The sequence below is a fragment of the Oryctolagus cuniculus genome, chromosome 5 (assembly GCF_051225735.1).
Source record: "Oryctolagus cuniculus isolate XC-2025 breed Fujian yellow rabbit chromosome 5, ASM5122573v1, whole genome shotgun sequence".
In the NCBI taxonomy this organism is placed as follows: domain Eukaryota; kingdom Metazoa; phylum Chordata; class Mammalia; order Lagomorpha; family Leporidae; genus Oryctolagus; species Oryctolagus cuniculus.
The window spans coordinates 139,067,456-139,083,672 of record NC_142871.1 but is presented as its reverse complement, the minus strand read 5'-3'; the positions used below and the strand labels follow the sequence as shown (position 1 = coordinate 139,083,672).

General features: G+C 54.7%; 3 protein-coding genes across 11 annotated transcripts in view; 2 read left to right on the top strand and 1 right to left on the bottom strand.

The window, feature by feature from the left end:
• Window positions 1–11,805, top strand: part of MSH5 (mutS homolog 5) — a 26,396-nt gene extending 14,591 nt beyond the window's left edge. Inside the window, exons 13-25 of one of the 2 annotated variants that reach the window (XM_008262596.5) lie at window positions 7,169–7,297; window positions 7,575–7,647; window positions 7,816–7,925; window positions 8,141–8,221; window positions 8,455–8,542; window positions 8,755–8,944; window positions 9,028–9,154; window positions 9,848–9,997; window positions 10,328–10,402; window positions 10,590–10,733; window positions 10,925–10,972; window positions 11,221–11,294; window positions 11,518–11,805. In XM_008262596.5, the coding sequence (XP_008260818.4) occupies window positions 7,169–7,297; window positions 7,575–7,647; window positions 7,816–7,925; window positions 8,141–8,221; window positions 8,455–8,542; window positions 8,755–8,944; window positions 9,028–9,154; window positions 9,848–9,997; window positions 10,328–10,402; window positions 10,590–10,733; window positions 10,925–10,972; window positions 11,221–11,294; window positions 11,518–11,629 (1,401 nt within the window). In that variant the 3' untranslated portion in view covers window positions 11,630–11,805. Of the gene's footprint in view, window positions 1–7,168; window positions 7,298–7,574; window positions 7,648–7,815; window positions 7,926–8,140; window positions 8,222–8,454; window positions 8,543–8,754; window positions 8,945–9,027; window positions 9,155–9,847; window positions 9,998–10,327; window positions 10,403–10,589; window positions 10,734–10,924; window positions 11,063–11,220; window positions 11,295–11,517 lie in introns of both variants that reach the window. The other variant, XM_008262593.5, reaches the window with a different exon arrangement.
• VWA7 (von Willebrand factor A domain containing 7) overlaps window positions 8,911–16,217 on the bottom strand; it is a 13,757-nt gene continuing 6,450 nt past the window's right edge. Inside the window, exons 11-18 of one of the 3 annotated variants that reach the window (XR_007923010.3) lie at window positions 16,023–16,155; window positions 15,755–15,907; window positions 15,563–15,655; window positions 14,967–15,268; window positions 14,755–14,889; window positions 14,484–14,658; window positions 11,203–11,268; window positions 8,911–9,071 (exon numbers count right to left, since the gene is read on the bottom strand). Coding sequence is in view for 2 of the 3 variants with exons in the window: in XM_002714280.6 (XP_002714326.4) it covers window positions 14,226–14,399; window positions 14,484–14,658; window positions 14,755–14,894; window positions 14,967–15,268; window positions 15,563–15,655; window positions 15,755–15,907; window positions 16,023–16,155 (1,170 nt within the window). In the remaining variant the exon portion in view is untranslated. Of the gene's footprint in view, window positions 9,072–11,202; window positions 11,269–13,184; window positions 14,400–14,483; window positions 14,659–14,754; window positions 14,895–14,966; window positions 15,269–15,562; window positions 15,656–15,754; window positions 15,908–16,022; window positions 16,156–16,217 lie in introns of those variants that run through there. The other 2 variants (XM_070074198.2, XM_002714280.6) reach the window with 2 other exon arrangements.
• SAPCD1 (suppressor APC domain containing 1) lies at window positions 12,043–13,870 on the top strand. Of its 6 annotated transcripts, none has more exons than XR_016234687.1 (5): window positions 12,045–12,267; window positions 12,506–12,641; window positions 13,105–13,200; window positions 13,302–13,396; window positions 13,463–13,870. XR_016234687.1 is itself a non-coding variant. In XM_089334259.1 (5 exons), the coding sequence occupies exons 1-5, from the start codon at window positions 12,154–12,156 to the stop codon at window positions 13,590–13,592; spliced, it is 576 nt and encodes a 191-aa protein (XP_089190385.1). In that variant the 5' UTR covers window positions 12,051–12,153; the 3' UTR covers window positions 13,593–13,870. The 6 variants fall into 6 exon arrangements, 3 of the variants coding, with proteins under 3 accessions (XP_089190386.1, XP_089190385.1, XP_002714357.3); XR_016234686.1 differs by having other exon boundaries at window positions 12,046–12,267; window positions 13,302–13,391; XM_089334259.1 differs by having other exon boundaries at window positions 12,051–12,267; window positions 12,506–12,646.

Here is a 16,217-nt window from a genome sequence, read left to right as displayed (position 1 = left end):
TTGTCCTTAGCCTGAATTTTGCTGGTTACATTCCCTTGATGTTTTTAATATGTTTCCTTTCTTCTATAATTTCTGTAAATTAGTAGTTAGATCTAGAAGCATGATTAGGTTTAGGCTATTTTTTTCAGTGTTGTTTCATAAGTGGGGGAGCATAATGCCTAATATATTTTTAAAGATTTATTTATTTGAAAGAGTTACAGAGAGAGAGAAAGTAAGAAATAGAGAGAGATATTGAGAGAGAGAGAGAGAGAGAGAGGTCTTCCATCTGCTAGTTCACTCCCAAATGGCCAAAACAGCCAGGCCTGGGCTAGGCCAAAGCCAGCAGCCAGGAGCTTCTTCCAGGTCTCCTATGTGGGTAGCAGGGGCCCAATCACTTGGGCTGTCTTCTGCTGCTCTACCCAGGCCATTAGCAGGGAGCTGCATCAGAAATGGAGGAGCCGGGATGTGAACCAGCACCCATTTGGGATACCGGCATTTGCAGGTGGCAGCTTTACCCACTAAGCCACAACCCCAACTCCATCCTGTTCATTCTTCAGGCATTGCAGAGATCATGTTACTGTAGGTCTGTCATTCCTTCTTCATTTATTGGCCAGACATTTCGGTAAGGAAAAAATTTCCTCTCATCTACTGTTAGTTCCCCAGTGACATATTTCATATGGAAATACAGAAAATTGCTTGATTTTTTTTTTCATTTACCTTCATTTATCAGCTATCAACGTAGTAAGTCAGTTCCTTAACATCCTCCAAGGCAGCCAGTGAGGTTTTTGTTGTTGTTTTAGTATCGCTCACACACACTCACAGAGTTATAGTTGTGTGTCGGTCTGTTGCATTTTTAGTCTTTTTTTTCTTTACAGGCAGAGTGGACAATGAGAGAGAGAGAGACAGAGAAAAAGGTCTTCCTTTGCCGTTGGTTCACCCTCCAATGGCCGCCACGGCTGGCGCGCTACAGCTGGCGCACCGCGCTGATCCAAAGGCAGGAGCCAGGTGCTTCTCCTGGTCTCCCATGCGGGTGCAGGGCCCAAGCACTTGGGCCATCCTCCACTGCACTCCCGGGCCACAGCAGAGAGCTGGCCTGGAAGGGGGGCAACCAGGACAGAATCCGGCGCCCCGACTGGGACTAGAACCCGGTGTGCCGGCGCTGCTAGGTGGAGGATTAGCCTATTGAGCTGTGGCGCCAGCTGCATTTTTAGTCTTTATACGTATTCAAATTACTCCATCTTTGGCCAATGGGAGCCTCTTTATGTTGGCTTCTGATCCTTTAAACATGACCCCAGTAGACTTTAATTAGCTTTCTCTCTGGTTTGAGGAGATGTACCAGATACATCATTCCTACCTCCTGGTTCTCATCCAGAATCAGATATTTCTCTAAGAAGCCCAGGAACCTTTCAGAGGGATATGGTGTTTCAGTGCTGGAGGGTATTTTGTTTATTGCTTTCAGGTGTTTTCTGTGGCCAGCTCCAGGGACTTCCTCTCCCCACCCCCTCCCCACCCCACCAAGCCAGGGACTCCTTAAAAAAAAAAAAAGAAGAAGAAAGAAAACACGATACATTGATTCTGATACCACCAATTTAAATTCAAATTCACAGGATTTTTCTTTCCTATATGCCTTTACTTACCTCCTCAATATTGCCTTTCTTCCACACTAAAAACTGTAGTTCTCAATAACACTAGGAATGATAAAATTAGAATATCATTCATTTACTTTTTTTTTCATACTTCATCCACAGCATTTAGGCAATAACAGCACTACTACCAACTATGTGATTACTGAAAAGCATGTAAGGTATTCTTAGGGAGAACATAGCAGCTGTTTTTGTTCTCACTAGGGATAGACAGTCCATTCACTGCATTTTAGTCACATGGAATAGTTCCTTGTGTGGCTGTATCACTACCTGGATATACATTTATGTTCTTTTTTTTTTCTTTTTTTTTTTTTTTTGACAGGCAGAGTGGACAGTGAGAGAGAGAGACAGAGAGAAAGGTCTTCCTTTGCCGTTGGTTCACCCTCCAATGGCCGCCGCGGCCGGCGCGCTGCGGCCGGCGCACCGCGCTGATCCGATGGCAGGAGCCAGGAGCCAGGTGCTTTTCCTGGTCTCCCATGGGGTGCAGGGCCCAAGCACCTGGGCCATCCTCCACTGCACTCCCTGGCCAGAGCAGAGAGCTGGCCTGGAAGAGGGGCAACCGGGACAGAATCCGGCGCCCTGACCGGGACTAGAACCCGGTGTGCCGGCGCCGCTAGGCGGAGGATTAGCCTAGTGAGCCGCGGCGCCGGCCTACATTTATGTTCATTTGTTGCATTCTATTTTTAATATTTTTGGAATTGCTTTGTTGGAATGTATTTTCATCTACTTGAAAGACAGAGCTTGGCTCAATAGGCTAATCCTCCACCTTGCGGCGCCGGCATACCGGGTTCTAGTCCCGGTCGGGGTGCCGGATTCTGTCCCGGTTGCTCCTCTTCCAGGCCAGCTCTCTGCTGTGGCCCGGGAGTGCAGTGGAGGATGGCCCAAATCCTTGGGCCCTGCACCCCATGGGAGACCAGGAGAAGCACATGGCTCCTGCCTTCGGATCAGTGCGGTGCGCCGGCCGCAGTGTGCCAGCCATGGTGGCCATTGGAGGGTGAACCAACAGCAAAGGAAGACCTTTCTCTCTCACTATCCACTCTGCCTGTCAAAAAAAACAAAACAAAACAAAACAAAACAAAACAAAACAAAAAAAAACAACTGTACAGAGAGACAGACAGACATCTATCAGTTCAGTACCCAAATGCCTTTAATAGCCAGGGCTGAGCCAGGCAGAAGCCAGGAGCCCAGAACTCCATCTGAGTCTCCCATGTGAGTGGCAGGGACCCAAGTACTTGAACCATCTTCTGCTGCCTCCCAGGATGCATTAGGAGGGGGCTAGATCAGAAGTGGTACAGTATGGGGCCAGCATCGTGGCTCACTTGGTTAATCCTCTGCCTGAGGCGCCGGCATCCCATATAGGCACCAGGTTCTAGTTCCGGTTGCTCTTCTTCCAGTCCAGCTCTCTGCTGTGGCTCGGGAGGGCAATGGAGGATGGCCTACGTGCTTGGGCCCTTGCACCCACATGGGAGACCAGGTGGAAGCACCTGGCTCCTGGCTTCAGATCAGCGTAGCTCTGGACGTGGCGGCCATTTTGGGGGTGAACCAACAGAAGGAAGACCTTTTTCTTTCTCTCTCTCACTGTCTAACTCTATCTGTCAAATAGATTAAAAAAAAAGTGGTACAGTAGGGACTTAGTAAACTGTAACTCCAGAATGGGATGCAGGTGTGCCAAGTGACAGCTTAACTTGCTGTACCACAACCACCACATCTGGTTTAGCGTTTAAAAAGTTAATTTTATTATTATGTAAAATATTTACAAAGTTCCAAAGTCAAATCCCCCAAAGTATACTTAACTAATTCTAGCTTCTATCCCTGAGTCTCCTTTTACCACTTATAGACAACTTTTTCCTTTTTTTTTTTTCTCCTGAAGTTTAAGATTTATTCTTCTCCTTGGTGTTTGGCTTAGCAAACTGGTTGAGATGCCTGCTCACTTACCACAGTGGAGTGTCTGGGTTCAAAACTTTGCTTCTGCTCCGACTTCAGTTTTCTCTTAATGCAGATTCTGGAGTCAGTAGTGATCCTAAAGTAACTGGATGCCTGTCCCCCACGTGGGAGAACTGGGCTGAGTTCCCAGCTCCTGGCCTCAACCCCACCCCAGCCTTGGCTGCTGTAGGCATTTGGAGAGTGAACCAGTAGATGAAAACTCTTTATGTCTGTCTCTCATTCTCTCCCTCTCCCTTCAAATAAATAAATATGTTTTAAAAGACATATCCTTGGTGTTGTTTTAACTTTGTAAATTTATTTATTTGAGAGAGACAGAGGGAAATATAGCAACAGAGAAAACTCCCTAATTGCCTGCAGCAGCCGGGGGTAGGACTGGGACAAGGCTGGGGCTGAAGCTGAGAGCTAGGAACCCAATCCAGGTCTCCCACATCGATGGCAGGAACTTAACTGCTTGCGCCATCACCTGCTGCCTCCCGAGGTGCACATTGGTAGGAAGCTGGAATTGGGAGTGGAGCCAGGACTCAAATCCAGGCACTCTAATAGGGGATTGTGGGCTCCCAAGTGATGTCTTAATCACTAGTCTAAACATCTACTCCTGTTTTAACTTTTAAAAAATTTTCATTTTATTTGTTTGAAAGGCAGAGAGAGAAACAGAGAGACATCTGTAAGAGCCAGGATCCTGAAACTCAATCTGGGTCTCCCATCTCGGTGGCAGAGACCCAAGAACTGAAGCCATCATTTCTCTTCCCAGGGTGTGCATTAGCAGGATGCTGGAATTGGAAGTGGAGCTGGGACTAATCTAGGCACTTTGATACAGGATGGGGGCATCCCAATTGACATGTGACTGTTGCAACAAACACGAGTCCCTTAACTTTAAATTTTTTAAATTAATTTATTTGAAAGGCAGAGAGAGAGAGAGGGAGAGAGGTCTTCTATCTGCTGGTTCACTCCCCAGATGGCCGTAACAGCTGGAGCTGCGCCGATCTGAAGCCAGGAGCCAGGAGCTTTTTCCAGGTTTCCCACGAGGGTACAGGGGCCCAAGCACGTGGGCCATCCTCCATTGCTTTACCAGGCCAGAGAGCTGGATCGGAAGTGGAGAGCCGGGACTCAAACCGGCACCCATATGGGATGCCAGCACTGCAAGCAGCGGCTCCAGCTTTTTAATTTTTGCAACAACATAAGACTTAAAGAAGAGTTGCAGAAATTTTACAGAAGGTTCTAACTTTTCACCCAGCTTCCCCTAATGTTATATCCTGCATAACCATAGAGCAATCGTCTCATAATATTTTTTGTATTTTGTTATCAGTCAATGCCATCATTGTTTATTTTTGCTCAGAAACTTTAGTTATTGGGAGTTCTTATAGGTTGACTTTAAAAAAAAAGATTTATTTATTTATTTATTTGAAAGTCAGAGTTAGGGAAGGAGAGGCAGAGAGAGAGAGAGAGGTCTTTCATCTGCTGGTTCACTCCCCAATTGGCCGCAATGGCCAGAGCTGTGCCCATCTTGAAGCTAGGAGCTGGGAGCCTCTTCCGGGTTTTCCATGTGGGTGCTGGAGCCCAAGGACTTGAGCCATCTTCCACTGCCTCCCCAGGCCATGGTTGAGAGCTGGATCGGAAGTGGAGCAGCTGGGACTTGAACCAGTGCCCATATGGGATGCTGGTACGGCAGGCTGTGGCTTTACCCACTACACCACAATGCCGGCCCCTGGTTGACTTTTAAAAATAATCATATTTTTGAAATGCAGAGAGGCAGACAGAAAGAAATCTGTTCCTTTACTCCCCAAAGTTAACTTAATTTTAAATATTTGAAAGGCAGACCGAGAGAGATCTTCCATCCTCTAGTTCATCCCTCAAATGTCTGTGACAGCCTGAGCTAGGCCAAAGTGAAGCTAGGAGCCAGGAACACAATCCAGGTCCAGGAACTTAATCTGGGGCCCAAGTACTTGAATTAGCACCTGCTGCCCTCCCGGATGCCACAGCACCAGCCCCTCATTGCTTCTTAACATTTACCCTGTGCTTCAGTGAGGCCAGGCTGTGCAATGAAGGCCTCTGGCTGCATATAGCAGAGTAGGGAAAAGCCAGACACATGAGTTTAAATCTCAGTTCTTCCATTTATTCTCTGCGAAACTTTGAGGATTATGTCAGCTCTCTGTGCTTCAGGTTACACATCTGGAAAATGGGGCTCTTAAAAGACGTGAGAGGGGCCGGCGCCGCGGCTCAATAGGCTAATCCTCCGCCTAGTGGCGCCGGCACACCGGGTTCTAGTCCCGGTCGGGGCATCGGATCCTGTCCCGGTTGCCTCTCTTCCAGGCCAGCTCTCTGCTGTGGCCCGGGAGTACAGTGGAGGATGGGCCAAGTCCTTGGGCCCTGCACCCCATGGGAGACCAGGAAAAGCACCTGGCTCCTGGCTTCTGATCAGCGCGGTGCGCCGGCTGCAGTGCGCCAGCCGTGGCGGCCATTGGAGGGTGAACCAACCTTTCTCTCTGTCTCTCTCTCTCTCTCACTGTCCACTCTGCCTGTTAAAAAAAAAAAAAAAAAAAAAAAAAAAAAAAAAAAAAAAAAAGACTTGAGAGGACAGAATTATCTGGCCCAGAGTAAGCAGTCAGTAAGAGTTAGCTCCTCCTCCTGCCTCGATTCCCTCGCCCCTGCTCTCACCCTCACCCAGAATGCCTGCCTTTCTTTGAAATAGCCTCATTCAAGACCCAACTCATGTCCTTTTCTCTGCAAAGGTACCCCAAACTCTTAGCCTATACTAGCGTTTTCCTGAAGGTAAGTAGTAATTTTAGACAGTTCTACAACTTAGTCTGTTTTCTGGGTCTCATTGCTTTCAGTCTACTCCCTGGTTACATCGGCCACCTCAGGGCCCTGCCCCTCCCTGGGGAATTAACTCAGTGACTCCCATGTGTCCTCTCATCCGCTCTTACTCCAGTGCCATCATCGCTCCCTCTCCATTACTCTGCCCCTGCCTTTCATAACTATTTCTCTTTCTTTTTCCTCTGCACCAACTCCTTTGGTGGGAGTTTGTACAAATCTATCAAAGCCTCTCCCACTTGATTTTTTTTTAAGATTTGTGTATTTATTTGAAAGGCGTAGTTACAGTGAGAGACAGAGCCAGAAAGACATCTTCCGCCTGCTGGTTCACTCCCCAAATGGCCGCAAGGGTCCAGGCTGAAGCCAGGAGCCTGGAATTCCATCTGGGCCTTCCATGTGGATGGCAGGGGCCCAAGCACTTGGGCCATCTTTAGCTGCTCTCTCATGCACATCAGCAGGGAACTGGCTTGGAAGTGGAGCAGCTGGGACGTGAAGTGGTGCCCACCAAAGCACCAGTCCCCTCCTACCTTATTTCTAAGTCTGCTTGTCTTCTGTGAGCCCATCTGGGGCATAGCCTGTATCTCAGTTGTCTTTGTGGCTGCAGTGTTTAGTATAGTCCCTGGCACAGAGTCTTGGAGATGTGATTTCTTCTCTATTTCTATTTGCCTTTGAAGGCTTCTCTCCGTTTTTGTTGTTTTTCTCTACTGGTCTTTGTTCTCAGTCCACTCCTGTCCCTTCAGCCCTGCCCAGCCTGGGTGTGGGCCGCCTTCTCCAATGCAGTTCTCCTACAGACTGTGTACAGTGCCCTGGGCCTGAGGGATGCCTGCCGCTCCCTGCCCCAGTCCATCCAGCTCTTTCGGGACATTGCCCAAGAATTTTCGGATGACTTGCACCACATCGCCAGCCTCATTGGGAAAGTGGTGAGTTGAAGGAAAGAGGCAGAGCCCCTGTGGAGGCAGGGCAGGTAGATGGGGTTGGAGAACAGAGAGGGACTGGGGTTTGTAGTGGGGAGATGAGGCAGCATGGGAGATGCTGAGCTCAGTTGGGTGACTCAGGAACGGGATGGTGGAGAACATCAAGGGAGGGGCTTTAGGGTTAAAGCGAGGCTGCAGGGAGAGCTGGGGCCCAAGGCGAGCTGAGGGACAGGACAGAGAGACCGCGTTGGATAAGAAGAAACTGGCCTTCTCGCCTCCTCAGGTGGACTTTGAGGGCAGTCTTGCTGAAAATCGCTTCACAGTCCTCCCCAACATAGATCCCGAAATTGATGAGAGTGAGTACTGGCGGGTGGCTGGGTCTGCAGGTCTGAACACCTGGCTACCCACTGTCAGGCCGCCATCCTCAGCAGGTGGTTGCCACCACAGCGGGCCGGTGAGGGGGGCACTAGAGCACTCGGGTCAGGGGCCTGACTTGTGAAATCCGTGTGTCTTTACCCCCCTAGAAAAACGAAGGCTGGTAGGGCTTCCTAGCTTCCTCACAGAGGTGGCCCGGAAGGAGCTGGAGAACCTGGACTCCCGAATCCCTTCCTGCAGTGTCATCTACATCCCGCTGGTGAGGGCAGGAGGGGGGGGCGTGGCTCCCAGAAGTCTTCTAGAGGAGATATTAGCCTTATGAAGGACACACTGATAGATTAAAAAAAAAAAAAACATGAGCACCTTTTGGTTGTAGGCACTGAGGGAGGCCCCTGAGGGGTCCCTGGGCTTCCTCCAGGGAGAGAAGGTGCCCAGTGGCTCATCGTCTGCTTTATCTCCTCTTTCTCTCCCCAGATTGGCTTCCTTCTTTCTATTCCCCGTCTGCCTTTCATGGTGGAGGCCAGTGACTTTGAGATTGAGGGGCTGGACTTCATGGTAAGACCCTCCCACCACTGTGGGGCTGGAAAATGGGCCAGCAGCTGAGGCGAGGCCTCCCCGCATCAGCAGTGCCCGACTGGGATGTCTCCTCTGTGGTTTTTGTGAGCTTTACCAGCTCCGAGATAGCTGGAGAGGGGTCAGGGAGGAGGGGCAGGGGTGGGGTTAGAAAGGCGGGAGAGGAGAGGAGGACTAAGAGATGCCAGGCGCACACTCGGAACCCTTGTCCGCAGTTCCTCTCCGAGGAGAAGCTGCACTATCGTAGTGCCCGAACCAAGGAGCTGGATACGTTGCTGGGGGACCTGCACTGCGAGATCCGGGGTGAGGAGCCAGAGGCTGGAGCAGGGCAGGCAGCTGAGAGGAATTTCCAACAGGCTCCTCCTCTTCCTGCTCGCCATCGCTCTCACTCCGTGTCTGCCCTGACTGTCTGGGGGCCTCAGCCCACATCAGTACGCTTGTTCCCAGCTCCCTCTGTGGGCCTCTGTCTTTCCTTTCCTTTCCTGACTCCCAGCCTCTGCTCTCACCCCGAGCAGATCAGGAGACCCTGCTGATGTACCAGCTGCAGTGCCAGGTGCTAGCGCGAGCTGCTGTGTTAAGCCGGGTGTTGGACCTTGCCTCCCGCTTGGACGTCCTGCTGGCTCTTGCCAGTGCTGCCCGGGACTATGGCTATTCAAGGCCCCGTTACTCACCCCTGCTCCATGGGGTCCGAATCCAGAATGGCAGGTGAGACACAAGGGCCCCATCTCCTGGGGGGTTCATCTGTCTGGACCCGTAGGCCATGTGAGGTGTCTCTCTGCCCACTGCAGACATCCCCTGATGGAACTCTGTGCCCGAACCTTCGTGCCCAACTCTGTAGAATGTGGTGGGGACAAAGAAAGGGTCAAGGTCATCACTGGACCCAACTCCTCAGGGAAGAGCGTTTTCCTCAAGCAGGTGAGGAGAAGCCCTACAGACTAGGCCTCTGGCGTCTTTTCCAACCTTTCCGTCCTCCTGCCAGCCAAGCAGGGGCCCTGCTCTTTCCACTCACTTTCTCGCTGTGTGCCTGAGCAAGGCCCGTGCCCTAACGGACCTTCCCATGGCCTGGATTCCCTTCACCCCCTCCAGACAGGCACGTGTGCCTCAGTCCACCCCTCTGCCCGTTTACCTGGTCTAAGGTGAATACAAGGCGCTAAGATCAGGATTTGGGGAAGAGGGCAACTGTGTGTCCTGTCGCCTTTTCCTACTTCTGTTTCACTGTGTCTGTCTTTGAACTGCTATTTATGCCCTCGGGTCAGCCTCACTTTCCCTCAGTCCACACTACCAGGCCCCATCTCTTCTCTCTTTTAACTTTTGTTTGAAAGGCAGAGTCAGAAAGACTGGTTCACTCCCCATTGCCCGCAACAGCCAGGCTGAAGCCAGAACCAGGAACTCCATCCAGGTCTCCCACATGGATGGCAGGGGCCCAACGCCTTGGGCCAGTTTCTGCTGCTTTCCTAGGTGTATTAGCAAGAAGTTAGACGGGAAGTGGAGCAGCCAGGGCCCAAACCAGCACTCCGATAGTGGCGACTTAACCCGCCATGCCACAGTGCTAACGCTGCTATCACCACCGCTCCCCCCACCCCACCACCGATCTTCTTTCTTATTCAGGTAGGCTTGATCACATTCATGGCCTTGGTAGGCAGCTTTGTGCCAGCAGAAGAGGCCGAAATTGGGCCCGTGGATGCCATCTTCACCCGAATTCATAGCTGTGAATCCATCTCCCTTGGCCTCTCCACCTTCATGATCGACCTCAACCAGGTCAAAGGGAGCAAAGGGAGGTGGGGTCAGGGGAAGGGATACTGGGGAAGGAACTTGACCCCTGAAAATGGCTCCGTACAGGAAGGCATTTCCTCCGTGTGTCTCTGTACCCGGGTGGGTGCAGCCATGTCAGAGACTGGAGCAGGCAAGGCATCAACACTGCCGAGCCCTGGCAGCCTGCGGGGCATTGGTGGCAACGAAAGGACGAACAAAACGTGTGCCTCACCATTAAGGAACTTGCAGTGCAGGAGGGTGGACACATACAGAAACAGCCTTACTCACAGGCCAGCGGGCCAACCAAGTCTCCCTTGTCCGCCTCGTGCCCAGCAGGTGGCGAAAGCAGTGAACAACGCCACTGAGCGGTCTCTGGTCCTCATTGACGAATTCGGAAAGGGAACCAACACGGTGAGAGGAGAGGCTAAGGAGGGGAACACGGAGGGGGCCCAAGCATGGGGGCGAGGCTGGGCCCTGGGAAGAGATGAGGGCTGTGTGGGCAGAAAAGGAACAGAGTGGGAGCCAGGGAGAGGCCAGGGCAGGTGCAGAGGGCGTGCGGGAGGCCTGGGGCTCCTGCTCACCCCTGGACTCCGTGCAGGTGGACGGGCTCGCACTTCTGGCTGCTGTGCTGCAACACTGGCTGGCGCTGGGACTCGCGTGCCCCCACATCTTCGTAGCCACCAATTTTCTGAGCCTCGTGCAGCTCCAGCTGCTGCCACAGGGGCCCCTGGTGCAGTATTTGGTGAGGGTTTAAGCCCACGTGGCCCCGAGGGCTTTCCCCAGGGGTGGGGATTGGCCCTGCTGCCAGAACAGGGATTCCCTGAACACAGGACCGTGTCCCTTCCCTTTGCTCACTCCCCACGGGCACTGGCCGAGGGTTTTAGGACAGGGAGCAGGGTGACTGATGACACGCTGTCCTCTTTCTCTTTTAAGACCATGGAGACCTGTGAGGATGGCAACGACCTTGTCTTCTTCTATCAGGTTTGCAAAGGTGTCGCCAGCGCCAGCCACGCCTCCCACACCGCGGCCCAGGCTGGGCTTCCCGACAGGCTCGTTGCTCGTGGCAAGGAGGTGCTGAGATCCGAGTACCCCACCACCTCCACTCAGGACTCCCCTCCATCGTCCCTGCTCCTCATGGGGCCTGGGTGTCTGGGCCTGCCACGTTTCTAACTCATCCCACCCCACCTCCCCCCGCATCCCACATCTCCCACCTTCCTCATTGTTCCCAGGTCTCCGACTTGATCCGCAGAGGAAGACCTATCACACCTGTCAAGGAGCTGCAAAAGGAGACCCAAATGAAAAAGTGAGTTTGTGGCCCTGTCTGCTGCCTCTCTAGCATCTTCTCCCTGTCACAGGGACTCAGGCACCGGCCTTCCCGCAGCACTTTGCTTTCAAAGACCCACACTTTCTTCCTGAAGTCCCCAGATCTTCAGGGCCCCAGGTTTCCTGTGCCACAGCCGCTCCCTCTGCCCAGGGAATCCGTTGCCCGTTCTCCCTTAAAGCTTTGCATTCTCTCGCCCCTTCAGCTGCCAGACGTTAGTGGATAAGTTTCTGAAACTGGACTTGGAAGATCCCAGCCTGGACTTGGACGTTTTCATGAGTCAGGAAGTGCTGCCTGCCGCGGCCAGCATCCTTTGAGCGGCTTTGCTCTGCCTGCCCCATCTCCCAACACCCCAGGGTGGCCTTGCTCTGCCTGCCCCACCTTCCCAGCACCCAAGGGCTGCCATGCTGCTTCCTTATCCTCCTCAGACCCAGAGTTCTCTGTTTCCCTAGAAGTTTATTCTGTATTAGGAATAAAGTTGGTTTTGGAGAAAGTCGTTGTGTCCTTAGGTCAACTGAAACAGAGCAAGAGGCCTGGAAGCAGCCACCACAGTGAGCAGGGGTCCACAGAGAGACCCGCCCTGCGCCGTGAAAAATACAGTGAGGCCCTGGGGAGAAGGCAGACCCTCGGCTTCTGGCCAGGGGGATTTCACGAGAACAGGCCCCCTTAGAGAGGCCCAGCAACCACAGATTAGAGGGGCCCAAGGGAGTCTCACTCCTGCCTCAGACAGCACAGCAGGAAGGAGCCCCAGAGGCCAGATGGATACAAAGCAAAAGGGGAGGGGGAGGGATCAGCCCCGCTACACCAGTGGGAGTGGCTCCACCCTTCCCACTTCAGAGCCATGGGGAGTTGGGGGCCTAGTGGGCCGCCCCCAGTGCAGGCTCCCTACACGGTCCTGCTGCTGCCGCTGGAGACCAGCCGCCAGGATCCAGGCGCCCGGAGCTTCTTCCTTTGGGTGAGTACTAGCCTAGCAAGAGGGCCCAGGGGACTCCCTCTTCTAGACCAGTCACGTTTCTAGCCCGCTCTGAGGACCTGTCAACCTTCCCTGCTTCCCCTTGCCCTCCAGGTCGCCAGTGGCCGGTCAGGGGTGACACTCAGAGACCAGACAGTGCAGTCAGCCAGGGGGTGCGGGAAAGACCTGGGCCCGGACCGGGTCGGGGAGTGAGCCCGCCCCGGTCTCTTGGTCTCTCCAGCTGCAGAGGATGCGGGCTCTGGAGAGGCAGCAGGACGCCCTGTGGCAGGGGCTGCAGCTGCTCCAACGAGGCCGGGCCTGGTTTGAAGACCGCCTGAGGGAGGCCCAGCGACAGCAGCTGCATCTGGGGGCCCTTGGTGAGGTGCGAATGGGGGTGGGGAGGGGGTATGACCCAGAGTGTGTGGACACTGCCTGAGACCACTCTGGCAACGGAAGGGTTAATGGACAGGGATTATGAATTGGAGGCAGCACTGGAATAACAGGAGGCCACAGTGTTAGGCTGGGAGAGGCCGCCCTGCATTCCCTAGCGGGGACAGGATTTGATTTGATCGCTGCCTTGGGTCGGGGAGTGGCCTGGATTATTCCATCGGAGCAGGGATGGAGAGGAAGGATCCATGATCCATAACGGATGGGGAAAGGGGGCATGGCGCTATTTGAGGAGGATGGAGAGATGGAGGTAGACAGCACTAGGTTTTTGCACATGTCTGGAAGGGTTTCGGGATAAGGGGATCCGAAAGAGGAAAGGAGCGGCGTGTGGGGACAGAGTGGCAGAGGACTCCAGCGTCCCATGGTGTTGCCAGCCTTCACCTTGTCCTTTAGGATTTTCTAACAGACCCACACCTGGAGCCTGAGGGCGCCTGGTTAGCCCAGATTCAAAAAGTGAACACCTGTTTGCAGAATCTGATTCAGGAGAAGGTGAGTTTATTGTTTTCAGGTTGGCCTTCTGGGAGGTGGGACCCGAGAAGGGAGTTGTTAGGTCAGCACTGGTTTAACAGAAAACAACGAATGTCCCCCAGCTGTCCCCACGTCCACTGAACAGGGCTGGTACCAGCGGCCCCCAGCGCTGGAAGGAGAGGCCAAGGAAGCAGAATGTGGGGCAGCCACAGGTGAGGTGAGGGGGGACGGGGAGGAAAAGACAGGGAGAAGCAGAGATGCCCAGCGCTGCCTCCCCCTGCAGGAGTGGCCAAGGCAGCAGAGAGGAGTCAGCCGGTCCGAGGGGCAGACGGCTCAGCCCCGCTGCCCCCGGGGGCGGAGGGCCGCCACCCGGGTCTGAACCTCCTCCCGGTCCCTCGGTCCCTTGGTGGTGAAGGAGTCATCGCCGGAGCCGACTTACTCTGCCGCACAACTTCAGGGCGCGGGGCGGTGCCGGTCAGACATCTCCCTGGGAAGCATCCTGAAAACTCCCACGTCACCTGTCACCTCCGCGGGGTCTCAGGCCCTCCCCACCCCCACACGATGCGCAAGAATGAGCTTTCCTTCAAGGCCCTCGGGAGAAGACGTGTTTATTGAAACTGTCCTTCAACATGAAATACAAAAATAAAATAGAAGCTGCTCTAGACTTTAAAATAAAGACAATTCTATCACACTTCCTGGCACCCTTCTACCTACTCCCAATCCTAGGCACCTCCCCATACATCCTCCCCTCTTCCTAAGCCTGGGAGAGCAGAAAAAGTGGGTGGAATAAAGATGCTACAGAGAAGCAGCCACTTTCCCCCAACATGTCTTTGGTTTGGTTCCTGTGAGGGTCGGGGAAAGTGCATTGTGGGAACAACCATTGCTTCCCCCCCCACCCCGCCCCAGTCTTGTGGTTTTTAAGAAGGAAAAGGGCCAAGTGCATGGGGAGATCTCCATCCCAGGTGAGAGAGGCAAGGGCCCGAGGCCCAGGGGACCTTAGCAAGCAACAGGGCAGTTCTGGGGACCCTCCCTCCCGGGCTGCGGAGTCACCAGGAGACCACTCCTAGCAGGAGCAGCACCCCTCCGATCGTGCCCCACCAGGGGTTGTCGGCCATCCCTCCCCCAGTGCTGCCCTGAGCCCCCCAAGGGGAGGGATGAAAGCTAGGGGCGGCCGTGGGGCGGACAGCGTCAGCTGAATGGGCAGAGGCAGCGAGCTGGTCCTGGGGGAAGGAGAGAGAGTCAGGGTATGCTAGAGCTAGCCCCCAGTTCAGCCTGCCCCACATGTAGGAGGGAGCGCGCCTCACCTGCGGGGCCCTGGCCTGCACCAGGAGCCTAAGGAAGGCGTGGGTCGGGGACCCTGGGCCGCCATCTCTTCTCACTGCAGCCACAGTTACGGTCACCACAGAGTCTGGGGGTGCTGAGTCTGGGATCTGCAGCCACAGGCGTCCCCAGGCAGACTCGTTCACTCCCAGACGAGCCCTGGCCGGTGGATACTGACGTCAGGGTACACCCAGGGAAGACTCTGAGGGCCAATCGGGAGGGCTCAGGGGCGGGGCGTGGAGTAATGGGGTTCACCTGGAGAGATTGGAGGCGAGGGCGAAGCTGGGGTAGACAGACGTCCTGAGATCCAGATCCTGAGGGCCCGAGAAGCTGGCGACGCGGAGGCTGAGCGGTGCTCTGCTACCCGGAGCCAAGAGATCCGGGGGCCCACTGAGCTGAGGAGAAGGGCCGTGAGGGGAGGGGCCGCTCCAGCTGTCTCCAGTCCCCGCCGCCCCGCCCTGTCTCACCTCCAAAAGGACCGGCGCCACAGTATAAGGCTGGGGGGCAGCCCTGCGCAGGCCCTGGCCCCCTCCGTCCTGGCCGACCAGCTCGAGAGAGAAGGCTCCGGCGGCGGATGCCAGCGTGGGCGGCAGTGCGGCGGCCAGGAGCCCTCGCTGTGGGGGTCCCACGGGCTCCAAGCGCACGCTGCCCAGCTCGGTGCCCTCGGGGACCCCTCGAAGGAGCGCATGGGAGAAATGTGGCCGAGCGCCCCCAGCATTGCTGTTGGAGCCCAGCCCCGTCACTTCTACCAGCAGCTGAGTCTGCAGACCTGGGACCGGGAGGGCAGTGCGTGAGATTCGCACAATGGAGCAGAGAGGCGCTGGCTTTTTGGTTGGGGGTTACCTCAGGGCTACTGGTGGGCAGGGGTCTGGAGGGAGGGGTGGGGCACTGGAAACGGTTCTTGAACACGGGTGTATTACGTGAAACCTATTGCACTGTAATCTTAAACGCGATGCCCTTCATGTAAATTGTAACTCAGTTATAGACATGCATGTACACGTAACGGGGACACACACAGGAATAAAACTCACAAAGTGGGGGAGGGGTCAGGGAGCAGGCATACCTGCCACCGGCTGGGTAAGCGGGTAGAGGCCAGGATGGGGCCCGTCCTCCACGGGGATCCCAAAGTGGAAGAGGAAGTCCAGGGAAGTCTGGGCTGGGGGAGGGCAAAGGTGGTGAGAGACCCCCACCCCCACCCCCTAGGACTGGCACTGCTCCCTGCCCCTCCCCTTCCCAGGAACATCTTCCTCCTCACCTTGCACTCGCACCCGGGGTGTGCCCTCAGCCGTGACCTGGATCTCCCAGGCCCCTGTCCGTGGGGGGTCATTCACGGTCACTATCCAGAACTGGCCAAAACGGCGCGTGTGGCCTAGAGGGCCGGTGCCTTCCTCCTGGCTCTGGAAGATCCCTGGTGGGGGGGTAAGAGCTTGTCTCATGAACCAGTTCCCTCCCTGGGGTCGTCCCCTCTCCTTCCCCACCCTGCAGCGTCCGCTCTGGCCTCGCTGTGAGACACAAGCAGGCACCTTCAGGGTTCCTGATCCGGAAGCTGCTGACCTCCCCGTGGATCCTGACCGTGACTTTCTGGAGCAGCCCGTCTACACTGAACACAAGTGGCCTCCCAGGCACCACAGCAGGCGGTTCCAGTGGAAGAGTCACCTGCGGGTGGGCGGGACCAAGCAATGGGGGAGAAGGTAAGACATGGAACGAAGTGTGGGCAC

Excerpts from the sequence above, each read along its gene's own strand:
- SAPCD1 (XM_089334259.1), top strand. The coding sequence starts at position 12,154 with ATGGGGAGTTGGGGGCCTAGTGGGCCGCCCCCAGTGCAGGCTCCCTAC. Across the intron at positions 12,647-13,104 it reads ATCTGGGGGCCCTTGGTGAG|GATTTTCTAACAGACCCACA; the intron begins GTGCGAATGGGG and ends CTTGTCCTTTAG. Across the intron at positions 13,397-13,462 it reads GTGGGGCAGCCACAGGTGAG|GAGTGGCCAAGGCAGCAGAG; the intron begins GTGAGGGGGGAC and ends CTCCCCCTGCAG.